We start from the raw sequence: 26,902 nt of genomic DNA on the forward strand, positions 1-26,902 counted from the left end.
TTCCTTGAGAAATGACATAAAAAATAATTTCTCTTCAAATCTATTCCGTGAAACAAACAGTGACTAAGACTTTAATAAACTAACCAATATGAAAAGCATTTTTGGACTTTCATTATTGTTGGTTACTATTTTGACTTGCATGCTTAAATCATGAAGAATTTGTTTATCATTTTTTTTTATTGGTTTCCTTCATAAAGCATACTAAGGCTAATAATTTGTTTGCCCTATTTAATGTGCTGGTAGTTTATGAACGTGGACAAATATAATAGTGTTAGGTGCATCTCTTAACGACATTTTTTGTTCTCAAAATGTGAAGTTAAATAGAGCTATTTACACCTAAACTTATAAGCGAACTAATATTTTTTGATTGTAAAGCCTTAATAGCAGTCACATTGAGTTAATTGTCATGAAGTGTATATAGAGAAGACTCAAACAAAATGATAAATTTTATATTATTGTAAGTGGCATTTAATTTTAAATTTTGATGTAGGGCTTTCAACCCGTAAATCCTTTGAGGTATTATTGGCAATCTCATGAAATATACTTCGACCCTTTCCTTAACTGGCGGGGGTTGATGATTGATTCCCTTAACTTGTGGGGGTTATCGTCTTGAGATCCTTTTATTAATTATTTTTATTTTCATTTTTGTGGTCAACATTGGAAATGTAATGGATTTGCTTTACATATTTTAAACGTGGGGTTGCTTTATATTCATGACCTTGATATTACCTTACAGTAATTATTAAATAAGTATTTTTGACGAACTTTTTGTGTGGGTGGGAAGTTTTCTTATATTATGATGTATTTATTTTTTTAGGTGAGAAAATGGGTATCTTCAATCCCATCAATATAATGTCATTCAATTAAAGTTAATTATAAGTGTAAGCCTGCAATCAGATCAATGGCCTACTAGCAGATGATTGGCATGCCCAGCTTGTGTGTATAAAAAAGGTGAAGCATTGATATTTCTAACATAGCTTTAGTAAAAATAAAGTCTCGATCAAAATTCAAGACAGACCCTAAAGGGCGGTCCATTTATGCCATGAATGGTTGGCAAGCCATGTGACCTTTACCCACATTTGGTTGGATTGGATTTGGACAAACCACCCGATTTAAAGAAAAGGATAATAAGCTTTGAACATTTGGTTGTCAATGTTGGACCCTATATGAGTGGGAGTGGGGGTTAAAGTTGTTGTCATTTTCTAGGTTATTCTCATTACTTAAGAAGATTCTTTCTTTTTGCCGTGTTTCGCTTGAAGGGTTTCTAAATGTTACTTGGCTTTCTAGTTAAGTCATTTTTTATCGCATATGAATCACAATTTTACACATATTCATCACAAGAAGAAAACTTATCACACACACTTATGAAATAATTGTGAACTCAAATTGGTGAGAGGAGGAGTGATGCAGAAGCACAGGGGTGGATCAAGATAGATATTTACCATTTAATAAGTTATTTCATGATATTTTATTATTTTCTTATATAGGTAGTTTTAGGATATATTTTATTATTTATGTGTGATTTTATAATTAATTAGTTTACTTTTAGACCAAGTAGCATTAGTGCCCAAGTATTGTAAAGCCTATAAATAAGGCTAATGTAATAGTTGTAGGAATTTTATGTTAACGATTAATGAAATAGTTTATTTGTAACTTGAATTTACTACGATATATGTGAGTTTACATTAGTCCTAAATTTCATTGTTCGTGAATATAGTTGCTGATCTGTATCCAGATCCTAATCCCCATCAAAGAGACACCTTAAATTTGATTCAACAACCTGAAGTGATGTAGAGTTTATTAAAGGCTTGGTAGACGGGCACATTTCTTGTTAGGGGTCGTTGAGAGTTAAGAAAGGTAGGTAGGTATCAATATCATCAATTTGAGTGGACCTTCAATAATTTCATCAAATAATTTCAGGGGAACGGAACGGACCCATTTCCATATGATGATACCGTTTTAGTCACGTCGATATCGCTCATTATTATTGTTGCCCTCTGTTTTTGGAATATAGATTTGCAACAAGTCTGTTCAAGACACCAAAAATAAGAAAAGAAAAATACATATATCTTCCATGAAGGAGAAACACATGCTAAAAAGAGTGTGAACTTTGAACCATCCACACTCTATAAAGCTTTTTTATAAAGAGATATTTATTAGTTGTATACCTATTCTCATTACTAGTGATATAGGTAAATCTTACACCATTTAATTTTTATAAACAAACTTTAAAAAAAAATCAAAAAATTACAGTTAGTTTATTGAAATTAGTTTTGATTATTAAATTACTTGATGCCCTAACGAGTGTTTTGGATTTTTATTTTTATGAAGTTTTGAGGTTAAGCTTGTTTTAAGAAATCAATGACAGTTTTATAATTTATAGAATATTCGAAGTCTCTTTGTTATATTGTAAATGAGTTTTGGGTGTATTTCTAAAGTCCATTTCATATATAACTTTTTTATATAATTTGGACATCTATATTAGGTATAATAGTGAATCTCCCTTTTATAAACCCTCAATTTATCAATCTGACTCATCTTCTACAATAAACAAGATGGTTGTTTACATTTAAATTGCATGATGACAAAGCGACGCCAGTATTGTCAAGTAAATGTTTTTGGACATGATTAATGGACCCTCTCTGCAATTACTAAATTAAACCTGAAAAAAAGAGAGGGTATTTTGATGAAAAACTAAATAAAAAAAATTTTGTGTGTGTCACGGTCATACTTTCGCACAAGGACGGATCTATGTATAAGCTCGAGTGGGCTCCAACCCAGTACAAAATTAACAATGCTGTCCCTACTCCCACAAATATTAGCCTACCCCCTCCTTTCCACATGTGGTCTCTTATTTTTGTTTTTTAAACTAATAAACTAATCAAAGTTTGCTGCTTTTTCGTATTTTGACCTGCCTCCTTCTCCTCTGTCATTTTCTCTTTATTTTTTATTTTTTATATGCATCATTTTTATTTTTGTTATTCTTCTTTGTATTCGGCTTATTTTCTCTTAACATCGTATGACAGTATTGCTGTACATTCTAGTTTGTTTAATAAATAAACGTGGAGGATTTGATTACGTTATGTGGGAATATGTTGTGATCATCTTTGTTTCCTCTTTGTGTTGCGTCTTGGGCTAATCACTACTCATGGCACATTATTTACATGCATACCACACCAAAGCATATGCATAACAGTTCAAAACACGATTATTATTAAATTTCAGAATTAGAGTATGATCAATTTGAATACGGTCAAGCTTGCTTCTTATGACGATGCGTCGCAGCCTTTTATTTGTCTCATCTCTTTCATAATCATATATTTAATTAATTACTTCTTCTTTCCTCGCTTAATTATGGTCATTGGTCCATGGAATATTACTGCATGCTAAAAGTCCTAAGTTTGGTATCAAGCTCTCTCTCTCTCTTGAACGGAGATAGAATTTTAAGTACAATGATAAGTACTCTTAGTCATTTGAGCTGTAAGCTTTAGATATACCTAATTATTTCTCTTTCTATGTAAAATAGGCATTTCCAAGCAAACTATAAAGTTGATATCCAATGAAAATAATAAAATAATAAAGTAATTTTAACTCTAGAATCTTAATTGGGTTTTCATCTCAAGTGGATTATGAGGATCTGTGCATGGGCTTGGTGTTAAACATATAGATGTCTCTCTCATTTAAGTGTGGTCTTATAATCATCGAAGGATTTTAAAACTTGATATCAATTAGGAGCTCAAATACAACTAGACCTACAGCTTTATTAAAGTTAGTGTTTTAAGGCTAATATAAGAGCTAGAAGGATTCTATCTTAATTGTGGATTAGAAGTTATAAACCTAATACAATAAAAACTTCTTAAGAGTTTCTTGATGGGCAAGACTCTTAGGTAGATGCATATAAATACAAGTGTTCCTGCTCAAACAATCAAGCCAACCCACACAAAAGAATTCACCCCATCTAGAATGAGTGTACGAAAGGATCGGATTGAGGAGATGTGCTCTCGTATATTCTTGATATTTGACAACTCTAATGGAAGACCAAAGATGTGTGTTCAGTCATTACAGTTTATACTAGCTACAAGTTGTTTTCTTTTTGTACCTGGTGGGCACTTTGTTCTTTTGGGCCCATTGGCAACCCAGATGCAATAGGGCCAAGTCAAAGTTTAAACGACATGTCGTTGAAGGAAGATCCTTTATTACAACTTAAAACGCCGTAGTTTTCATAAGATCCATGCTGAACCAGTTGAAAACTATAGCCCAGTCCAGTACAATAATGAGAAGCTTGCTATCCACAGAAACCAAGCGAGAAGTAATTGATAGTGTTAAAGCAAACAGTGTTGCAGCAACTATGATGGTTTTCAATTGCTGCTGTTTTCTACGTATTTATGAACAAGAAAAACACACGGGAAGAAGATTTGAAACATTACTTTCCCACTGCTAAACACATGTACCAAGTTAAACACAAAACTCTGCAAGCATTCTATTATATGGAAGCTTCAACTTCATCTGAAGCCACTGCAGCTCCATTTGGGGTATCATCTGCATGCAGCTGAGCCGAAACATCGTCTATGGCGGAGTTTAGCTGTGCAATCTTCTCAGCCAGTATTTTACGGGTTTTCTGTCATCACAAAACAGCCAAGTGGAAACATATAAGTCAGATCGAATATGATAATTAACATCCCAGATACCATGATTCAAATCAAATACTTCAGGAGATTGACCAATCAACACCCTGCAGATATTTATGTATTACAATTCAAGGCCAGACCTTGGTGCACATCGCACCAATGGCCTAAGCAATCACAGGTCAAATTCCCCTCTTCACTTAACCATAAAGTTTTCGTTCTATTTTTACCCCCCTCCCTTCTTTCTCGTTGCTAGAACAAAATAAATTCTCACCTCAAGAGCTTTCTCTTCATCATAAATAAACTTTGGGAGCTTCCTCATCAAATCTTTTCTGTCGGCTCCAGCTAGTGCCTTGCTTATCTGGAAAGATGATATGCCAGTCAAACGCATGTTTCAGGTTGTATAGCCCATAAAAACCACATCCATGGCCAGTGGGGGATCCAGGATTCTCGGGTCATAGTGTCGAAATTTTTTTAGACTAATTGTTGAGGTATTTTTAGGACAAATGAGTCATTTTCTATCCAATTATTTTTTAAAAGAATTAGGAAAAAAATATTATTTCACATTAAAAAAAAGAAGGAAACAGGGGACTACATTATTTTTTTTAATGTGAAATAAATTTTCTCATTTGTCCTAAAAATACCTCAACAGTTAGTCTTAAAAAAATTCGACATTTTTTACACTGTGACCCTATGACCCGAGAATCCTGGATCCGCCACTGATGGGGTCAAGCAACCCCTCTTGTCCCTTAATCTGTCCGCCCCTGTCCATGGCGCATCTCCAATAATCAATTAATACACCACCATATAACATTTAACAGATAGCTACATGACTTTCCCAATCTTCCGGTAAACTTCGGAAGGGAGGAGGGGGGCAGAATCTATGTCCTATAGGCACAAGAATCAGACTGCAGTACTGCAGTAACATTCTAAAGCCATGCAATAGACGATGAAGAGATATTCAATCATGAATCATTAATTCACACATAGAGGCACATGTAGGTGAGGGAATGCAAATACATAGACACAAAGAGATCATAACCATCGAGGCCACACAGAGACCTAATGCAATGGTAACAGGTCAAACTATGATAAATACAAAAGGTGAGTACTTCAACCATACCTGAGGCGCATATACACAACCCAATGCTCCAACAACAATCCCCCCCAATACAAACCCACCAACAAAGATACTCGCAGAACTTGGTCTGTCCCCACTGTACTAGCAAAAAGAAACAGAATTGAAGGGAAACAATATTAATAGAAGAACTAGTCTACTAAGAGATATTAAAAAGATAAAAACTAAACTTGAAACATTGAAACATTCAGACACTCATGGTTAGCTGTTATACTATCTCCTAAGCAACTGCTAGAAACTTATATTGAAAACATTAAAATAGGCATACCCTGCTCGGACAACAAGAGGCCTTCTATATGAAGTGGAATTTAGATTACTGTGGCTAACATTCAAAAGACACTGGTACATTGGCTTCGAAGAAGAACCTAGCATCAAACATTAGGCAATAATTAACAAAAAAATAAAAAAATAAAAAATGTGAAATGTGAAATTCAAATGTAAAAACTTCAACATGCAATGTTTAGACATGGTAGACAGAGTCTCATGAAACGTATTGAGTTCAATCCAAGATGAAAGAGAATGAATTAAATACCCAACTAACATGCCCGAGAAAAAGGAAAAAGATGGACCAAGAAGCTCAGAAATACCAGCTGGTGCATCCAAAAGTTCCAACCAATGCACCTCTAATTCACACTTAACAACTTGCAAGCGTTATCTGCCCAATAAATTAATCTAATAATACCCTTTAAATTAATGTTCAACTGCTTAACTGAAGTAAGGTAGCATGTACAGACGACTGGTTAAATGATAGAAAAGTAACAGAAGGTGGGATTGAATCATAGGACTCTTCCAATGAAAAAGGCAATCAGCAAATTCACATAGACCCACAAAAATCAGAGAACTAGAAAATGGGTATCTCTTACATTTCAGTTTCTAATCCCTCACAGATGGAGCCTTAGCTTGCATTAAACAAACAAACCCATAAAAGAGCTCGTAGACTAATTTGCTAGATCAACAAAGGCTGAGAAATCTACAATTTCAGGAAGTGATCCGATTAACTACATAAACCAACACATCACAGCAACTAAATTACAATTTTTGAATGGATAAAACACAAGAGAGAAGGAAAATAAAAACAAAGAGGATGAAATGATTACCAGCTAAGAAGTGGGTTTTGGGATTTTGAACTGAAACGAACGAGCTCGGTAGAGCACTCATCGTCTTCAACTTCACAATACACAAACTTAGAAACAGAGAGACGCAGAGAGAGAGACTGACGACTTGCTATTCCAGCGAATACAAATTTTGTGTTTCGATATTATCGAACTATCGCCTTGTTCCCAACCTTCAAGATCAGACAATATTAACAACATTTTTTTTAAAAAAATTATTAAAAAATTTTGATATCAAAATGATGAGGCTCAAATCTTTCAGGCCTTAACTTGGGCTGGAGTGGCCAAATGGGCCAAATTCACTTTTTGGCCCAAATCCATTTTTTGTTGTTAGACTCATTAGGCCTTGAGCCTCTTTGTGAACCCCCCCAAAAAAAAAAATTCAAGGACCAAATAATAAAATCCTTAAGTTCACATTAAGTAATCAACCAAAAATTATTTCAGGTGCTAACAGAATCTAGCCTCTTGCATACCAGAAGTCTCATATTCAAATCCCTACATTATCATAATTGTGCGTGTGAGAGAAATCTCCCTCTTTGTAAATGTGGGTAAGTTAGATAGGATAGCGAGTTTATTCTCTTATAGGTAAATTACTTTAATTTAAAGTACTATCAAATTGTATGAACAACAAAAAAACTAGCCTCACAAATTAGAATAATACCCAACTCTATGCATTAAAAACAAGATAAAATTTTGAAAAACTAGCAAGGATAAGATCATTCCTCATGGAAGCTTTGCACACTTTTTGATATTTTGACTGTACCTGGGTTCAATCCAAATTATGACCCAACAGAAATGGTCCAACCCAAACCATGGTCTAAAAGTAACGGTCGAACTCAAATCATGACGGAAAAAAACGATCCAACCCGGTTCATGACCCAATTGGCATTGGTTCTTTTCAGTTTCGACCCTCCCCAGTCGTGACCTTTCCAGTTTCGACCTCCTAGAAAAATTATTTTTATTGATCATGTCATGGGGGGGTACATGGGGCCAACCAAGCAATTTCTGAGCAATGTCATCACATTACAAAACCTCTGAACCCTTGATCGATTCTGGGGTTTTGCTTAATTTGATGTGCATAATATAAAATATATAAATCGTTGACCAACACGCACACCCTCCTCCATCCACATTTGAGATTTGACATATGTTTTTTGTTATTGTTTTTCCAATAAAGGAGGATTTTTATGCACCTGGGTGGGTCCATGTTATAAAATAATGTGAATGGATAGCATCAAGTTGTGTGGGGTGGTTGATTGGCATGATTTCACATTCATTTATAAATAAAAAAATAGAAAAAAAAATAAAGTTAAAATGATTTAATAGAGAATATTGCTCGGAGAGGGTGATGAGCAGACCATATCTAATTGACAGAACTGAAAGAGTCCGAGACTCTGGAGTCGGTCAGCCATGGTCATGAACCGACTCACACGTTAGCATTAATTTACTTGTGTGACTCTTGAATTAGCATTCAGGCCACGCGGGATTATTTTGTGTCATCATCAATTTGCAAATTTAGAGCACTTTATACATGGTTGACTAAACCCCAATTAAAAACAAAGCAATTAAAAGTTGCGCATAATTGATTGTGTGTTAGGTATAACTTGGTCAAGTATTGAATTGGTTTTCTGTCAACTTCGTATCACGGTTTGTTCTAATCAATTACCAATGCATTTTTGAACACATAAAGGGAAAAAGAAAAGGGGAAATGAAAATATCATATTCACCATTTCGAGCCCATGATTATTATTATATTATGCCCTAGCTTTCATGCACGTTTCTTCACTTCTGAATAAGAAAAATAAAATGGAGGATCCGAGAATATAAAATGAAACCATTAATAACGCACATGAGTTTCTCGGAGCAAGTATAAAAATATCTAGAGATAGAAACGACAAGAAGCTAATTGAAAGCTATGTGCTTTCTGCATTCGGTCAATTTCATACAAACCTCCATGTGCAATGATGCATGGGCTTTTCTTGTTTTCCTTTTTTACCTTTACAAATTCACACACTGGAATTTTTTGGGCATTTTAGACTAAATGGAGAAGTACCAGCTGAGCCAATAGAATAGCAAAAGGCATGCACCCGCGTGGATCGGGTCACTTCTCCTAAAGTGTCATCACCCCCTCACGTTGCCAAAATGATCGAGTAAAACATAAAATTTCCAAAGCTTTTTAAGAATTGAAATGAATTTACTTCATCATTGAGTTATTTGTGTTTACTAGTCATCTTAATACGGAAAACTTCACGTGATGGAAGAAATATGCACATTCTCAAGAATTACTACTTCAATCTAGGACCCCAATTTCGTGTAGGTTTTTTTATATATAGTAAATTGAGCTTAGACCCATAAAATTCATTTTAAATCACCTACAACTCTTTCCTTTAGTTTTCTATTTAAAATATCCAATTTTTTCAAATAACACCCGATGACTAGGATCCAACTAAGCAAGTTACCAAATATAACTTAAAATCTGATTTATTGTATTTTTCAAATTCCAAAACTACCCATGTTTATAAGTTAATGTGTTATGGGGGGTGTAACTAATGACACCCGTTGAATTTGAAAAGATCTCCAAATAGTTGCAATGGATGTAGGAACTAATTTAGAAACTTATTTGAAATTAAATATTAAATTTCACATTAAAGTATCAGTAATCTATTTTTGAATTAATGGTGTTTTCCTTATATGAATTACGACTAGTAATCTATTTAAAGTATTAATAATTTAAATTCAATATTAAATTTAAGAATTAATGTTGTTGTCTTTTATGAATTATACAACCAATATTCTTTTTTATTATAGTTTTATGAATAATAATGTACATTCTAATTATGTTGAAAAATAATTTGATAATCTATCTACTATTTTGTTTTTAAAACATTTTTTTAATGAACCTATTTTTTCTCCAAATATTGTACCTATTTTTTTAAATCTTTATTACTTGTTTTATGAAAAATAATTTGATCATCTTTTTATTGTTTGTTTTAAGTCGAAATCTAAAATAGTACTAAAGAGTTCCCATCTTTTACATGTTATTTGTGACATCAAATTGGACTCAAAAGAAACTTTAGATGCATGATCATGCATGCATGTATTTCTATTTTGGTAGTTTATTAAGGGAATGTAAAGATAAATGCTAAAAGTTCCCGAATTGCACGCAGATGCAGTACCTCTTCTCTTCATTGAAAAGGAATAAAGCAGAAAACTGAGGCCATCAGTTTACTGGTTGGTTTTGTTTTTGTTTTTGGTCGGTATTGGTAGGTTCTTTAACATGTAAACTATAAATAAAAAATAGAGGGCTTCCACAACTTTTTCTCCTACGATGGACAGTGATCACCAACCCTTCTCTATGTCCTTTTTCTGTTCTATTTTTTTATTTTTTATTTTTGTTTTGACGTGGTGTCACTGGTGTGGATGCCAAGCCAAGACCAAACTAAAGCGAAAAGCGCCATAAGTATTTGACCTCCCGCAGCTCAGCTAGATGACAATGGCACCAGGCAATAAAGTTTCCTCCTTAAATGGTGGCACAACGCAAGCGAGCCTGTCTTAATCCAGTAAAACACTGAGCAACCTTTTTTATCCCTTCTTTCTTTATTTATTTATTCGCATATGTTTTTGTTTAGCAGTTATAAAAGACAAAAGCCATTGATTCCTTCCTATTATTGCTTCCAGCCTTCACCAAATCAAAACTGTTGCTTTAGCATTTGGAAATAAATTTGGGAAATGGGTTATTTCTGGTCAAGAACATAATTAAAGAAACCGTGTGTGAATTGAACTGCTCCTTAAATTTTCACCGAATCACCATCCCATTGTTATCAAAACCTCTCTCTCTCTCTCTCTCTCTCTCTCTCTCTCTCTCTTAAACCCAGAAAAGGAAACTAAGAAAAAAACACTTTTTTTTTTCCCAATATAAAGGTGACCAAATCAATCCATTGCAGCCCAACGCAGCTGTTGGTTTCAGAACAGCCTCCCCTGTTCTCTCTCCGAAGCTCAAGATTCAAAAAGATGGTGCCTTTCTCTCTGGGTCTGGGCCTGTGGCTCGGGTTGGTGGGTGTGGCTATGGCAGCATCAGAGAGTAGCTCACAGTCGAGGGAGCTTGACCGTACACCCACATGGGCTGTTTCTGGTGTCTGCGCCGTTATCATCATCATCTCATTGGTTTTGGAGAAGGTCCTTCACAAAGTTGGAACGGTAAATTTCTCTGTAACTGCCATTGAACAATTTACCTTTTTCAGCTTTGGTCCGTTTCTTAATGTCCATTGGTGACTTTCTTCTTCTCATGTGGCTGCCTTATTAATTTGCTGCGAATATTAGATCGCAGCTCAAGTTTCCTAAGCTTTATTGACCACAGTTTGACTGTCAGCTATCCCAGTGGTTTTGTTTTTGGTTTTTCCTGGCTTTCTTTGTAGCAGGAAAATTTGCCACCATTGACTGAATTTTATGTTTATGGGCTGTCTTTTTCTTTTGGACTCCTTGGTTTATATTAACGCCCTATTTTTCTTTTTGGTTGAAGATTTTTCATTATTAATGACTTCTTAAGTTTTTAGAGGAAAATAAAGTTTAAAGTGCTTGGATTTAAACGAAAGGATTGAGGGTCCGCATTAATTTTTCTTAAATTTAATGAAATTTACCCATTTATCTCCTTCCCAGTATCTTGTTCGTTATCATGGCTGCTCTTATTACGAGATTGATAATCTAACATTTATGATACTGTTTATTTTCATGTTCTTTTCATTTTGGGTTTAGTTCTCATACAATTAATTTCTTGAAACTAGAAGTTGATATGTTGTTCTGCTTGGTGGAAGAACAATTTATTAATTTGACAATGTCGTCTCTTTTGACTTTATTCTGACCTCAAAAAACTTTCAATTCAGTTCCTCACGGATAGGCACAAGAGAGCTCTGTTTGAAGCTCTGGAGAAGGTTAAAGCAGGTGAGATGCAGTTCACATTTACTCGCAATCATGTCTATCTTACAGAATGATGAACTTGATTAAAAAATTAAACCATTTTCATCATGTTTTATGCTTTATAAACACTATTTTTTTATTTATTCGAATCATTGCATGAAACATCCAGTTATGGATACGCATTTGACTTTATAAAATTGTTGCAGAGTTGATGATTCTGGGCTTTATTTCACTACTCCTGACTTTTGGGCAGAGTTACATTGCCAGAATCTGTATTCCACTCAAGGTTGCAGATACTATGCTGCCATGTACTGTAAAAGATGTAAAAGATGAGGAGGATGACTCAACAACCAGTCACCGGAGACTCTTATGGTATGACCGAAGATCTTTAGCTGCTGCCTCTGATTATAAATGCAAGACTGTAAGTATATCCTCTTCCTCGCCACTGGACTCAAGCAGTTTGATTGACAGTAGAGAATTGGTCATAATATGCTTAAGAAAGTGAAATATCGAATATATTTTATATCTTTTTTCATATTGAATTTGTGAGCGGTAGACATGTATGGATTGAACAATTGATTTGGGGTTGGTTCAATGCCCATGAGGCCTAAAATCTAAGTTATCCATTACATTTGGCACCGGGGCCCTGCATATACTATAAGGAGTATTGGGTGCTGTAAGAGGCTGCATAGCTTAAGTTGCAAAAGAAGTAAAAAAGAAGAAGAAGAAGAAGAAAAAGAAAGTGGAATAATTCTGCTGACATCTAACCAAACTAAAATTGTAAGATTAACATCACCATAGATGAGTTATTTGAAAATTTTCAATATGATTGGACAGGTGAGGCTGGATTTTGGACAAATAATCAAACTGAAATTTGATCTGTCTAAACTTGTTCATCCCTTAACCAATTCAATGTATAATACTTTTTAACACTTAGTAAAATGAATTCATTAGTATGTAGCTGAGTCCTAGTGAGTTAGCCCACATGTTTCTCATGGATCTGCAACTTTAAGATTTTCCAAGAATTTCACCCTCTCCACCTTTCTGTTATATTGTTTTCTATTTAGGTGAACACTTTTCTAAATCAAAGATCGTCTATATAGTTTTTTCATCACCATATGAACTAACAAGCAGTCATGTGGATGATAGCTAATCTGATTCTTGTTAACAGGGGTATGAGCCACTTATATCAATTAATGGATTGCACCAATTGCACATCCTCATATTCTTCTTGGCAGTCTTTCATGTGTTATACAGTGCTATCACAATGCTGCTTGGAAGGCTAAAGGTACAGAAATTGGCAAGAAATTGACTTATAAATTCTCTTTGTTCCCTTTTGCAACTAATGAACTTGAACAGGACTTGCCATGTAAACAGTTTTTAAAAAGCATTTAATGATATATTCCTTGTTTTCTGCATGTTTCTCTCCACAGATTCGAGGCTGGAAGCAGTGGGAGGCTGAGACTTCATCCCATGACTATGAGTTCTCAAATGGTATATGATCCCTTGATGCACACATTCCTTCACTCTTGCGTATAAATATTCCAATGTCTTGATAGCTAAAGATCTTTGTTGGAAGCTAACCTTGATTATGTTTTCTGGACAGATCCTTCGAGATTCAGACTTACCCACGAGACATCATTTGTTAGAGCACATACCAGTTTCTGGACTAGGATTCCATTCTTCTTTTATGTTGTAAGACATCTTCAACTAAATTTCTGGTTTTTCGTGCTCTTTCCTTTTGACTGATAGTGACAGAATATGTCAGTAGGGTAAAGGTACAAGGGAAATTATTAAGACTGACTTCGAAGTCATAATTGTGGTAGTTTTAGCTATGTCCATAAGATGAGCACAACTGATACAAGGATGCTATGAGAAAAATATAGGGCATATGGATTTTGCAACTTGCAATCACATAGTTAAACCTAGTAGGCTGTTAGTAGTTAACTACAGTTTGGTAGTCTCAGAGTTTCTGTATTCTTGCTCATGTATTATATGTTAAAACTGAACTTCTTAAACTTATATTTTGCAGGGATGCTTCTTTCGACAATTTTTTAGGTCTGTTAGTAAGTCTGACTACTTAACAGTGCGCAATGGATTCATCACTGTGAGTTTCATCAATTTCAAAAATTTGAGAATTCCATATTGAATGTGTCATCCCATTTATGGAAATGCCATATGTTCAGGTCCATTTAGGTCCAGGGAGTAAATTTAACTTCCAAAAATATATCAAGAGATCATTAGAGGATGACTTCAAGGTCGTTGTTGGAGTTAGGTAATATCAATATTTATCATGTGAAGTACATCACCAGCTGTAGATTTCACTAGCCAATCCTGCCTTGTTTAGTTTGGAGTACAAATATCCTGAATTGTTTCTTCATGTTGTTGGCAGTCCTGTATTGTGGGCATCATTTGTGATCTTTTTGCTCCTTAATGTTAAAGGTAAGCTACTTCTTCCTTGAAAAATCCTTTTAAATTATATTTATTCTGACTTTATAGTTCAATTTAATTGATTGACTTTCCTGTATAATAATGTTCTTTCAGGATGGCAGGCATTGTTTTGGGCATCCTTGATCCCTCTCATTGTAAGACACCGTATTTTTGTGAAAAGATACTCCAGTTTAGTTGGAAAACTGAAGTTTCTGACCATTTATGTAAATGTAGATAATCTTACTAGTTGGAACAAAACTTCAAGCGATCCTGACTAAGATGGCCCTAGAAATTACAGAAAGGCATGCAGTGGTTCAAGGGATTCCTCTAGTACAAGGCTCTGATAAATATTTTTGGTTTGCTCGGCCTCAGTTGGTTCTTCATCTTATCCATTTTGCGCTGTTTCAGGTATTGGATTGCCTTCTCTTTTGCACACTCTAATCTCTTTGAGTAGTTTGTTCTGATTTCTCATACTCTGTATTATTGACCATCTAATCAGTTTTCTGGTACATGCAGAATGCATTCCAAATTATATATTTCTTCTGGATATGGGTAAAGAACTGTTCCCTCTTTTCTATTTCTATCACTCTCTTCAAATTGCATCTCATGTCTAATACTCAAATCTTGACTGACAACCTTTCTGCAGTATTCATTTGGGTTGAACTCTTGCTTCCATGCCAATTTCAAGCTCGCAATCGCAAAAGTATTTTTAGGGTAAGCATTATCTCTCTTGATTTAATGTTCTTGCTTGGATCTAATGGGAGTCTTACATATGTAATTTGGTGAGTATCTTGCAGGGTTGGGGTTCTATGTTTGTGCAGCTACATTACACTTCCACTGTATGCCCTTGTAACTCAGGTATTATTATCTGAAATTCCGAGTTTCTTCATGCATAAATCTTGGAGTGCCTTATGCCATTATCCTATGAATTGTATATAATTAAACTGGATGAAAAATTGTTGTGGTGAACGTTGCAGATGGGTTCACACATGAAGAAATCCATCTTTGATGAACAAACATCCAAGGCCCTTAAGAAGTGGCACATGGCTGTGAAGAAGAAGCACGGTGGGACCCATGGCGGCAAGTCTCCTACCCAAACCCTGGGTGGCGGGAGCTCAACTCTTTCGACGGTGCACTCCTCCGGAGGACACACGCTGCATCGTTTCAAAACAACTGGTCACTCAACCCGCTCATCTGTCTTTGATGATCATGAGACATCTGATCTTGAAACTGATCCTTTGTCACCCACATCAACTACAAACTTGATTGTAAGAGTGGATCAAATGGAGCAGGAAACTGAAAAAATTGAACCGCAAGACAACGAACAAACCAATAATCCAGACGATTTCTCATTCGCCAAGCCTGCCCTGGATAAAGAAACATGATGAACAGATGACATCTCGTTGTGTTAAATTTTTGTAACGAGGGAGAAATGTTAGTAAAATTATTTGAAATGCGGCTGCATGCACTTGCATATCTTGTACATTAACTTTCTTGTTAATACATTAGTAGCTATTAGTCAACAAAATTGCTGTTTGCACTGGCCTGAATTTTTTGCACAATCATTCTGAATCTCATCTTTACCTGATATAGTTGTTGTCTATGTATTGCATGATGGATTTTGTAGCATACATGAATGAAAAAATATAAGGAGTGTTTATATTTACACTCAAAAGCGGTCTATGAACATCTCTAATTAAAAACTTCTCTCCCAATTTTTACTCTTTCATAATTCTTAAGAATGGTAGTCTGGAATCTTTGAAAATGTAGGGTTGGGTGTCCCTAGAATTTCATAATTTGGTTAGGTGTTTAAAAACATCTGGGTGTCAAATGGAGCCACTCAATTATAAGGAAATGAACAATTAGCCTGATCCGAATCCCCTTAAGGGCATCTCCAACAGTGAGGCTGTAATGAGGGGTTAAGGTGAGGGGTATAATGAGGGTGACCTTAATAGCCGTTCGATCAATGAACTCCTTAATATTATACGGCTGAATTGAACCCCTCAACACACCCCCTTAACATATTGCTCCCAAATTGTTGGGTCCAAAGTTGGATTAGGAATCCTCTCCCATGGTTTGGTTTGACTTGTCAACTAGAATGGCTGAAACTTTTCAAGTGGATGAACAATTGGAACTGGGTTCACATTGATACAGTTATCACTATCAGGACAAGGCACTTGCATATTTTGTGTAGAATCGGTTACACTTAAGATTTTCTTGACGAGAACACACTGGTGTCTCTTGTCTTGTTAGTCCATATTGGTACATTTTACCTACCCTACCTACCATGATAAGATATTTGCGCCTCCATATGTTCAAAATCAACTGGCCAAAGCGTACAAGCTAGGGGCGGATCCAACCAAAGATTTTTTTGAGTCTAATGAACCTTTTATGAAGCTTAGCTGTCCTTATATCTGTTGTGCTCCTAAGATGCTCTCAATCATTTTAAATAAAGTGTTGAGATTCTCAGAAAGACTAATTTGGGTTTTGGTCACATTCTTGAACTATTTTCAGATAACGAATGGGTGGAGACCGCATGTTAAAATTTCAAAAAGTTTCTTGATCAAATCTAAAACCCTTTTCTTTCACATTGTTTATGCGTCTTTGAGATACACCATATATATATATATATATATATATATATATATACAATTTTCCTTCTATTAAGGGATCCCTTATTTGAGGGATGCCCTTTAGGGTACCCTACAATTTTTTTCCCAATGATCCAAACTATCTATGTTATAGGTCTTCATTCATAGATTATCCTTACAAAAAATTAGACAAATTGGAAACCATTTCAACATCCAATTGTGTACTACAAAATCAATGAATACGGTGCTTCAAGAAAGTATTAAAATTTCAATAACTCAATTGAATGGTCAAATGATATCGAATTCAAGTGATTTTTTGTAGAGATGATATTTGAATGAGTATCTACAAAATAGACGGTTAGAATTAGTGAAAAACAATCCAGAGTGGGCCCTACAAGGGGTGTCCCTCAAATAACTTATTTGAGGGATCTTTCAATGGAAGCTCTTTGTATACAGTCCTCTTCTATTGAGGGATTCTTCAAATAATTTTATTTGAGAGATGCTCTTTGGAGTACCCTACAATTTTTTTTTTCCAATGATCCAAACCATCTATGTTTTAGGTCTTCATTCCTAGATTATCCTTATATATATATATATATTTATTTATTTATTTATTTATACATAATATTTACTGCTCTGCAAGCAAATAGTTAGACAGCATTGCTTGTCTTGTACCTGCATTTTCTTGTACGCATGGCAAGATTTGAGTTTGGCTCTGCCTTTGCCCACCTTCCTCTTTTCGCCCAACACATCAAATTGTTTAATGTTTTGTGCTTGTATTTTGTTTTTTTGTTTTTTTGTTAACATCAAATGGCATGAACGTGTCGACTTGGTATGAACCATGTCGTTCCATAAATTAGCCAAAACCGACATGTAGCTTCAAAGAGTTTGTTGTCACGGGCTTCTTGTTCTAAAGGATATCAACTGTCAAATTTATGGCTGATTAATTACTCATTTGGTGAATTAATAATAAACCCATATATACAATACAAATGGGTTGGGATAGCAAACCCATTTGAGGTTTTTACGGGTACGATCTTAAGAGATAAAGATACTTTATAAGAAACTCGCCTAATTCCCAACAACATTACCCAATTTTTATACTAGTTATGTTTCCTATCAATAAAATCCTATCACTATCCTCTCAACAAAAAAAGTAAAAAAAAGTAAGTTTTTCCGCTCATAAAGTGCCTTTCTTCTCTCTCTCAGGCCATTATACTATTAGAAATGGGTGCTCAACATGTGCAGTGCTGATCAAAGTTTGATGATCACAGAAGAAGATAAGACCCAAACCTGAACTACAAAAAGGCATTATTTTTAAAGTCATTTTCAGTGCCCAAAAAGGAGAGAGGGGTGGCCCAACTTGGCCAGACAGTTGCGGTTGCGGAGTCGTTTTATGGCGAATGTGTAATATATGAATTATAGATGCGAATTTTCATATTAACTATATAATTTTTTTGAATAAAATTTTACTCAAGTGACTAATATAAAAGTCCACATGAGAAGTCCATGTATGACGCCGTCATTGTAGAATTTCACGACAATTGCATATGTTATGTTGAAATATGGCTTCACTTACTAATCCATAGTGGGATTACGTTTTTCTTTAGAAACATTGTATCCAGCCTTGTTTTGTAGTTCCTAGATCCTTTACATGAAGTGAACCATCATCTTCATGTACAGTTATATACCATCATTTCACCCAAAAAAAAAATAAAATGAAAATAAGGTGTCAATTACTTAATGACTGTATTTAACCAAATAAAGGGACTAAATTCAACCTCAATAATTGAATTTAGCACAAGCAAGAGTGACTAATCATCCCATAAGCTTTCTTGCTGCCCTTGTACATGACAAAGCTAGCCATGAGGTGAAATTACTGTTAATCAGATGAAGTCAACTATAACTAAAACAGAAATGCATGCACCTAATTGAATAGAGCTACTAATATGATCATGGTTTTTCTGACTTTGTTTACCCAAAGTCCACATTATTTACATTAGGATTAGTTGGTCCGGTGATCGATTCCGGCCAAAAACCAAGCCAAATCCCAACAAGTCCAGCCTTAATTTTCATTAGTTGGAAATTTTGATGGGAGAAGTTATTAAACTTGACAGCCTACTCAAGATGTGAGATTTATCATTAGGTGTGTCACATGTAGATGAGATGACATATAAACACACACCTAAAACTTTAAAGAAGGCAATAATAACTAATCTTGTTGTGTAGGTTTTTCAATGTACTTCCCATCAATTTTTGTTTTGGGGTAATTCTTCCAATGATTTAAAACCATGGTGCTTCTCTAACAAGGGCAAATTATGGCCATATGGAGTTAACAAAGACAAAACATGCGAAAACATTTTCGGCACATTTCCATCACTATAAAAGTATTGCTTAAAAAGATGATTAGTCTTAAATCAAAAAATTAAGCTTAAATTCTAGAATTTTGCAGAAGAAATTGAAGAAAAAGAAACATATGTATATAGATATTGCAGCTTTTGTACCAACATAAGGAGTGAGGTTTTGTTTTGCAATTTCCAAGTTGGGCTAGTTTAGTTTAGTAGGATTGAAGTTTGGCTATGGAAAGGTGACTTGTCCCAAAGATGACTTTAGTAGTTTTACCATTCCAATTTTCCAAAATGGTGTCCGAAACCGAACAAGAACACTTGTTATTCTTTGGTATTTTCAGGATATGATATTTTGTTGTGAGTGCACAGACAAAATACGAGAAATTATTGTGTAGAATTATCGGATAAAATATAGTTATTTGATGATTATGACTTAAATTCACAGTTGTATTTTTCCTTACCTATGATTGAAATATTCTATGAGTATATGAATTCCTGTTTTTGTTATTAGTGTGAGTTGGTAGCTGGGAAACTAAGAGATAAGCAAATAGGATTAACACTTGTTGATGGAGTTGGTTAAACCTTACCTCTTTGATCCAAAAACAAAAACAAAAACAAAATTTACCTTCCCTTTTGGTGACTTCTGAAGGTCCACCACCTCACCTTATCTTTAGTTGTTTGCCTAAAAGATATTTATTTTGGTTGAAAGTTTGAAACTTAAATATGATAAAAGTGAATTGGTTAAAACTTTAAAGGCAAGATTCGTAACCAAGGAAAGCCAGCTACAGAACCATAAACAAAGTTAATTATACTGGCACTTATTAATTCTCCTTTAATATAAAGAGTGTGTCTTAATACACAGCCTTGTTCACACTTCAGACAAACGAGATTACTTTTTTTTTTTGTTGGGAAAATAAGCAATAGAATATTATTAATGAGCAAATAAAAGTACAAAATAACTTTGTGCTAAATATGGGTAAATCTTCTCAAGTGACCAAACACAACAACATGTTGAATTGATCTGGAGAGAATCACGCATAATTCAAATAATTAAATCGCCGATCCAGCAACTAGAAGCACATGTATTGAGACCTATAATATAAATCAGCAACGCAAAGGCAGAAATAACAAATCCGTATCGAAAGCCAAAAACTAAAGAAAAATAAAAAAACCTAAATAGAAAACAAATCACATCAAAATCCTAAAAGAGTTTCTGAAAATTATTAGTCTAAAACAAAAGTAAGAAACAATACCACCGCTCCACATCTTTTAGGCAACCCTAAGAAAATTATAGCACCATACCGGCTAAACACATAGTCTCGCACTGGCTAACCAGAACCTAACTCAACCAGACATCTTCCCCTCTTTATAGCTCCAAACTAAGTTAAAGGGAGTCAACTCCTTGTGTACGTGGGCCAATGCTGACTATATCATGGCGATAATATCGTTTCACGACGACTGCTTTCACATCACAAAATAAACTAACAATCATAAGAGAAAAAGGGAGGAATGAGAAAAGAAAGGATGAAAGGAGATGAGAGGAGGTAGGGAAAGAGGCCGACAACCCCGAAAAGGGGCGGCGGATAAGACTTTTCTTAGGGTTTTCTCAAAGAGTGTTTAAATCAAGCATAATTTAGATTACTTGCTTTTACCGTAGAACTGTAATGTAATCTACGACACTTGCGTGTTTATCTTCCTTGTCACATGACTGTTGAATAGTAAACAAAACAAAACCCAATTGATTAAAGAGGTCAATAATTGATGAAGCTTGAAAGACTGAAAGGACAGTGAAGTGAAGCAGTAAAGAGAGATTAATTAAATCGGTTAATTACAAAAACAAATAATATAATAGGTTGTGGCAGAAAAAGATAATGCAGATAAGAATGACTGCATTTAGAAAATCTAAGCCACCTGGACCAACCTGGGCCGACCCGCCTGCCTACCTCTCTCTCATAATCTTCTCCATACATTTCCACTCTCTCTCAACCGTATTTATAAAAACCCTCCAACTCCAAACCACTCTAAACCCAAACCCCACACCAAAACAAAAAAAAAAAAAAAAAAAAACCCAATCTTTTCTCTCTCACTTGGTTCTCTCCACCACCGAATTCTCAAAAACGACATTAGACAGCTCGTCGTATGACCAGTCATGCCTCGCTCTCAGAGATTTCTAGGCAGTAGCGCCGCCACCAACTCGTCAACTTTCCCTGCGGCGCCGCCTCCTGAGGCCGTGGTTCTGGAGTCAGACTTCGTCGTCATACTTGCGGCTTTGCTCTGCGCCGTCATATGCGTGATCGGTCTCTTAGCCGTGGCGCGCTGCGCCTGGCTCCGGCGCGGCCCCGGAGCCGGCGGAGCCAGCCTCAGCTCGGCTCAAGCCTCCGCCAACAAAGGCGTCAAGAAGAAGGTACTCCAGTCGCTCCCCAAGTTCACATACGGCATCGGCGGCGCCGAGCCGCCGCCCAAGCTGGCTTCGGAGTGCGCCATCTGCTTGGGGGAGTTCGCGGAGGGAGATGAGATCAGGGTTTTGCCGCAGTGCGGCCACGTCTTCCACGTTGGATGCGTGGACATGTGGCTTGGGTCCCACTCGTCGTGCCCGTCGTGCCGGCAGATCCTGGTGGTGGCTCGCTGCCAGAAGTGCGGCCAGTTCCCGGCTCCCATTTCTGAAGCCGAGCTCAAGGCGCACCAAGACCATAGCAGCAGCAACAGTCCGGCTCCTCCTCCTCCTCCTGCAGCCAATGCAATTAGTTCTTCTAATACAACAACTACCACTGCTGTTAATAGTAGTAGTTATCTCCCTTAATCACTCTTAAGTAGCCAAACCCACGTTTTATTATTTCTTTAATTAACTACCCTTTTCCTCAATTTGTATTTCCTTCCACTCCTTTGTGTATAGCGAAATTGAATGGATCATCTTCATCTTCTTTGTTCATCTGCGATCTGCCAACTGATACCAATGCAGCAGTTGTGCTAAGTTTTCCACCCCAAGCCTCCCACTTGTCTGGTTCTAAAGTGAATGAAATTACAAAAAGAGGTTGCATTGCATGGTTCTAAAGTAATATCTAATAGGTAAAGTGGGCTATTTTATAAATGATTTCCATGTTGGTTAAAGTGACCAAAGAGTCAATGGGGTCATAGATGCTGGAAGAAAAGAAGGGTTTGTGGCCTAACTTAAGAGATAGGTCAGCTGGTTGGTTGGGACTTTGAAGCACAACCATCGCTTGCTCTTGTTTGGGATTTTAATAGTTTTTTTGGTTGTTGAGCTTTTTTGAAGCACTCTTTGGGAACTTTGAGTGCTATTGACGCTAACATCTCAAAACCATCCATTGTTAAAAGGCAGAACCAACAGAATCATGACAAGGTTTAGTGTGTGTCTCTGTTTTATTGATGCTACTAGACTTTCCTCAAGCACAAGCATCTGGGTCAGAGTGCTTGGGGAAGAAAAGATACTCTTCAAACCCTTTTTGATTTTGAGGCTAAACTTTAAGCTGGATTTCCACTACCTTTACCTGTTTCCCTATCTAGGCTTACAGATCTTAGAGTAAACAGAAGTCAATCTTCTCATTTAAAATAATAAAAAGTGGCAACTTGGTTTTATCTCTCTCCCCCACCCCACCTTCTGGTAGCTTTCAAGTAAACTTAGGTCTGTTTGGGATTGATTTTTTAAAAAGTGACAATAATCTCAAACTAGTCCATATCGAAGATAAAAGAGAAATGTATCAAGGACCCACATGCTATATAATTCAAAGTTATCGTTCGAGAACTAAGATATTTCGAGTCTAAAACGTTTTTAGATCACTGAAAACCTTTCTTTCAAAAGGATCTTACTTGGCAAATGGTATTAAAAAGCAATCGCCGATATTTCTTACTTATTTCCTTGTGGTATGGTAGCCACCATGATTAAAAGAGCACTAAGCTAAGCACAAATTTGTCCTATGTGATTATTATTATTATCAATTATTAATAAGGATCCGATCCGCCGCTCAAAGCCACTCTAGTCTTTCAAACCATGTTACACGGTTGATAATCAGTCAAAAGCCTAATGTGAGGCAGCCCTTAAAATGCTACTCTTCTGCCCACTTTCCCCTACCACTCCCAAACTCCCGCCTAATAACAGCTTGACATCTCCTGCGCCCAAAACTCTCGCACCTCCTTTCTGGTGGACAATAAATAAGAAAATGGAAGGGTCAAGTTTGGCAACTCTCTGGGTTTACAGCATCCTACCTTCTTGTTATCTCCAAGCAAACAATACCAACAATAACAATCCTAACAAACAATACAAAACTATACAAAACTCTAGCCGATATCAGTTAAACAATACCAACAATAACAATCCTAACAAACAATACAAAACTCTAGCCGATATCAGTTAAACCAGTTGGCCAAGATAGTGTCTCCGTCCCATACATTAGAGTAGTAATTTAGAATATCGCTTTGTTTAAAATAAAAAAAAAACAATACAAAATTCTTAAAATTCTTATAGGTTAATCTTCCCCGAGTGTGGACATTTTTTATTTCCTTCAGGCAGTTTGGGTTACTAACTTTTTGCAATAGGGCCTACCGTTAGCTTTATAAGATTCCATCAACATGTCCGTCAAAAGATGTCATTAGGAATAAAGTAACAATTAAACACTAGATGGGAGCTTTACGTTTTAGAAATGTTCAAGAAGCTTTGTAAAGAAATACTTATCAACCAAAATATCTCACTGCTCCAATAAAAAACCTTAAAAAGCAATAGCTGCTCTTTCTGTGACTTATTCATGGTATCATGATCAAAAGAGCACTAAACCTTAGCACCAACTTGGCACTCATAGAAGTACGAATTGCAGGAATCACTAAAAATATCTAATTCATATTTTGGTTTACATATCAAAGTTTTGCACCATCACACCACACCTAATTGTGCTCATACACAAATGTCACCCTCCCACATGTGAAGTACGACCTAACATTTTCAATGTTTGAATAAAAAAACAAGTTTCTTACCACTAACACTATAAAGGATTGGGGAACGTTAAATGGGTATTGATTCTTCTGAATCACCATGTATTGACCCCACAAAAAAAAAAAACAAAAAAGACTTCTGATTCTCCATGTGCAGCACAAGAGAAGAACAGAGCAAACGAAGCACAAGATATTTCCAAAAAGCTCATCCACCTTTTTCTTTCCGTAATACGGATATCCCTTACTCAGCTGGTACTTTCCACTTCATCATCACTGCTGCCCCGAAACATGGAGGCCATTTTCAAAGCCAGCTTTGCAGCCATTTCTCTTCTCTGAAAATCAGGCATCAATCTCAAGCTGTCGCGCATGTTCCCAATCTCAGACATCAACTGCTCCATATCCTCAACTTCAAGAGGGGTATCCTCATCTAGTTCCTGGGCTTGGTCAAGTTCTGTGCCCTGGTCAGGCTCTTCCACATTGGACACCACTCCTTTGTTGATATCATCATGCAAAGCAGCTGTCGAGGTTGAGGTCTGTGGCTCCTCCTTATCACAAAGGGTTCCATTCTCTTGATTGCATTCTGGGAAAATATTATTTTGAGCAGCCAGTCCTCCCATACTTGAGGGTCCCGCAAAATCATTTGCAGAAACCCATCCTGTATACGTGTCTTCATGTGGTTCAGCTGAACCCGCAGATAGGATTTCATACTCAAATTCATAATCAGATTCTTCTTCTGACAAGTCTAGTGGAGAGAATTCAAACATTTAGCATTCTACTTAAAAGTACGTATAGGTTATAAACCAAATGGAAGTGGTATAATATAAAACCTTCTTCTCTTTCAGGTAACGATGGTTCAGCAATCTTATCGCCTGATTTCAGAATCATTCCAGGCCACATATGTGCAGAAAGAGCACCAAAGAGTCGTTCAACACCTTGTGAATCGCCATCAACTGACAAACCTGTGAAAACTTTTATCTCAGAACATACCCAAAAAAAGTATATGGTGTACAGTACAATCAAAATGTTCTTTTATTTGCTTTCACTACTATTAATTTTCTCAAGGTAACCATTTTCCTTTCTAATATTGAAACTGACATGAGAACTCAAGGAATAATCACTGTATAATTTCTTACTGATATACATGATGAGAAAATCCTACTTCTCCCTAAACTGCTCTGTCATACAAAGACTCATTTCTCGTGGTACGTGACTTAGTGAACAGACCCTGTTCTGTACTTTGCTATAACTTGTTCTATCACAATCATTGAAACTTTATCAAACATAGGTTGCACTTCTTGTCAATCATAAATAAAGGGTAAATATTGCTAAAAAATATAGTAAAAAAGAATGGGCGCCTTACATTTGTCAAAATCAACATTTGAAGCACAAGCTTCAATGTACTCAATGTTATGCTCAGTGCACCATTCCAAACATGACTGCCTAGCCTCCCACGATGGTTCGTCATCCCCCAGTAAACTACTTCCTTCAGTTTCGGAGATTCCATACTCAGTGAACCCTGGACCGGAATCAGCAAATGGATCTCCCAGCTTCAGCAGACGTCTTCTATATTCAGCATGAACTGGGTGACCTGGGACAAGATCGACCTTGTTCCCTATGCATAATAGTATATCAAATTTTTGAAGATCAGTTCGAGATACCCATTTCTGAAGTGCAGCAAGAGACGACAACTGCACATAATGTTAGCAAATCAATATAAGACTGCATCAACAAATCATGCTAAAAAGCTAAATAGCTAAACAAAGTGAAAAAGAGTGAGTCGCAAGAGACCAAACCTCAGTGGTGTCAAAGACCAAGATCAAGGCTTGCAACTGGTCATACATTGGGAGGGTCTCAATGGAAAATTCATCATGAAGATGAGCCATCCATACGGAAACATCAGCTGTGTAGTACTTTGTAGAAATATTCCACCTATTTTTTTAAAATGAAAAATAAATTAATTGTAAAATTCACATTTCGAAAGAATTAAAAATGAATTCTTTTGTTCCAAAGATGTAAAATTTACATACCCATTAACTACGAGCTGAGATGAAGAAGAATCAGAAGCATCATCAAAATCCAAAGCCAGTAATCCTAAGATCAACAAATCATGAATTTAATACCACTCATATTAGTAAAGGCAAGAGAGAGAGAGAGAGAGAGGGCTTACGAGAAAGCATAGTGCGCTTGCCGACGTTGGGGGAGCCGAGGAAGAAGATGCCAGGCCTCTTCTCCAGAGAGTCTCCTTCCTTTACTTGACCTTCCATTTCTTTGACTAATTTCAGATTCCGATAAGTTTCAGATCTAAAACCCTAATTCTACCTCAATTTGATGAGGACGAAGACGACGATACACTGAAATTGTCTCTGAACAGCGTTCCTATTGCTAGTGCTACGCGGCAGCATCATCCGCCTGGGCCCCGAGTTAAAACAGAAAACCGACTCTCTTCTTTTTTTGTTGGCCCGGACACATAATCTCATGCTTTTCCTTTTTTTTTTTTTCTTTTTTTTTTCTTTTTTGTTGAAAGTTGTTTATAGAAATTAGCAAGTTTGGGTGTCTTTTCTAATATTTTCATGAGCTGAAAATGACAGAATAATACGAATTATAAACTTGTTGGATTAGTGTCACGCTTGAGTAATTCAATTTTGACAACATTTATCTTTGTTTTTGCTTTCATTTTCCCATTTTGTGACTTCTTTTATGTTTTTAGGGATGTGTTAAGTTTTTCCTTAAATTTGCTATCATTTGAATCACACAGAGTTTTTTTAGTTCCTGTTATAAGGGTTTTAATTGTAAAATATAGATG

At 35.9% G+C, this 26,902-nt stretch overlaps 4 protein-coding genes across 5 annotated transcripts; 2 read left to right on the forward strand and 2 right to left on the reverse strand.

The window, feature by feature from the left end:
* Positions 1 to 4,173: 4,173 nt before the first annotated feature.
* LOC117633707 lies at positions 4,174 to 7,079 on the reverse strand. 2 transcript variants are annotated; one of them, XM_034367427.1, is made up of 5 exons: positions 6,861 to 7,079; positions 6,032 to 6,128; positions 5,749 to 5,842; positions 4,900 to 4,986; positions 4,176 to 4,618 (listed from the first exon to the last, which is right to left on the reverse strand). In XM_034367427.1, the coding sequence occupies exons 1-5, from the start codon at positions 6,919 to 6,921 to the stop codon at positions 4,484 to 4,486; spliced, it is 474 nt and encodes a 157-aa protein (XP_034223318.1). In that variant the 5' UTR covers positions 6,922 to 7,079; the 3' UTR covers positions 4,176 to 4,483. The 2 variants fall into 2 exon arrangements, with proteins under 2 accessions (XP_034223319.1, XP_034223318.1); XM_034367428.1 differs by lacking the exon at positions 4,900 to 4,986 and having other exon boundaries at positions 4,174 to 4,618; positions 6,861 to 7,065.
* Positions 7,080 to 10,514: 3,435 nt separating this feature from the next.
* On the forward strand, positions 10,515 to 15,769 carry LOC117633706 (MLO-like protein 8). Its single transcript, XM_034367425.1, has 15 exons — positions 10,515 to 11,072; positions 11,756 to 11,813; positions 11,996 to 12,210; positions 12,961 to 13,077; positions 13,223 to 13,283; positions 13,396 to 13,484; positions 13,822 to 13,896; positions 13,976 to 14,064; positions 14,182 to 14,231; positions 14,334 to 14,374; positions 14,454 to 14,627; positions 14,736 to 14,771; positions 14,866 to 14,933; positions 15,017 to 15,077; positions 15,197 to 15,769. The coding sequence occupies exons 1-15, from the start codon at positions 10,887 to 10,889 to the stop codon at positions 15,602 to 15,604; spliced, it is 1,728 nt and encodes a 575-aa protein (XP_034223316.1). The 5' UTR covers positions 10,515 to 10,886; the 3' UTR covers positions 15,605 to 15,769.
* A 5,333-nt stretch (positions 15,770 to 21,102) lies between these two features.
* LOC117633508 (RING-H2 finger protein ATL80-like) lies at positions 21,103 to 22,087 on the forward strand. Its single transcript, XM_034367135.1, has one exon. It carries the CDS (start codon positions 21,308 to 21,310, stop codon positions 21,956 to 21,958), a length of 651 nt encoding a protein of 216 aa, XP_034223026.1. The 5' UTR covers positions 21,103 to 21,307; the 3' UTR covers positions 21,959 to 22,087.
* Positions 22,088 to 23,968: 1,881 nt separating this feature from the next.
* LOC117635986 lies at positions 23,969 to 26,568 on the reverse strand. The gene is made up of 6 exons (XM_034370395.1): positions 26,267 to 26,568; positions 26,127 to 26,190; positions 25,893 to 26,028; positions 25,460 to 25,787; positions 24,927 to 25,058; positions 23,969 to 24,841 (listed from the first exon to the last, which is right to left on the reverse strand). Exons 1-6 carry the CDS (start codon positions 26,361 to 26,363, stop codon positions 24,345 to 24,347), a joined length of 1,254 nt encoding a protein of 417 aa, XP_034226286.1. The 5' UTR covers positions 26,364 to 26,568; the 3' UTR covers positions 23,969 to 24,344.
* Positions 26,569 to 26,902: the final 334 nt, after the last annotated feature.

This window comes from Prunus dulcis, chromosome 7 (assembly GCF_902201215.1).
Source record: "Prunus dulcis chromosome 7, ALMONDv2, whole genome shotgun sequence".
Taxonomy (NCBI): Eukaryota; Viridiplantae; Streptophyta; class Magnoliopsida; order Rosales; family Rosaceae; genus Prunus; species Prunus dulcis.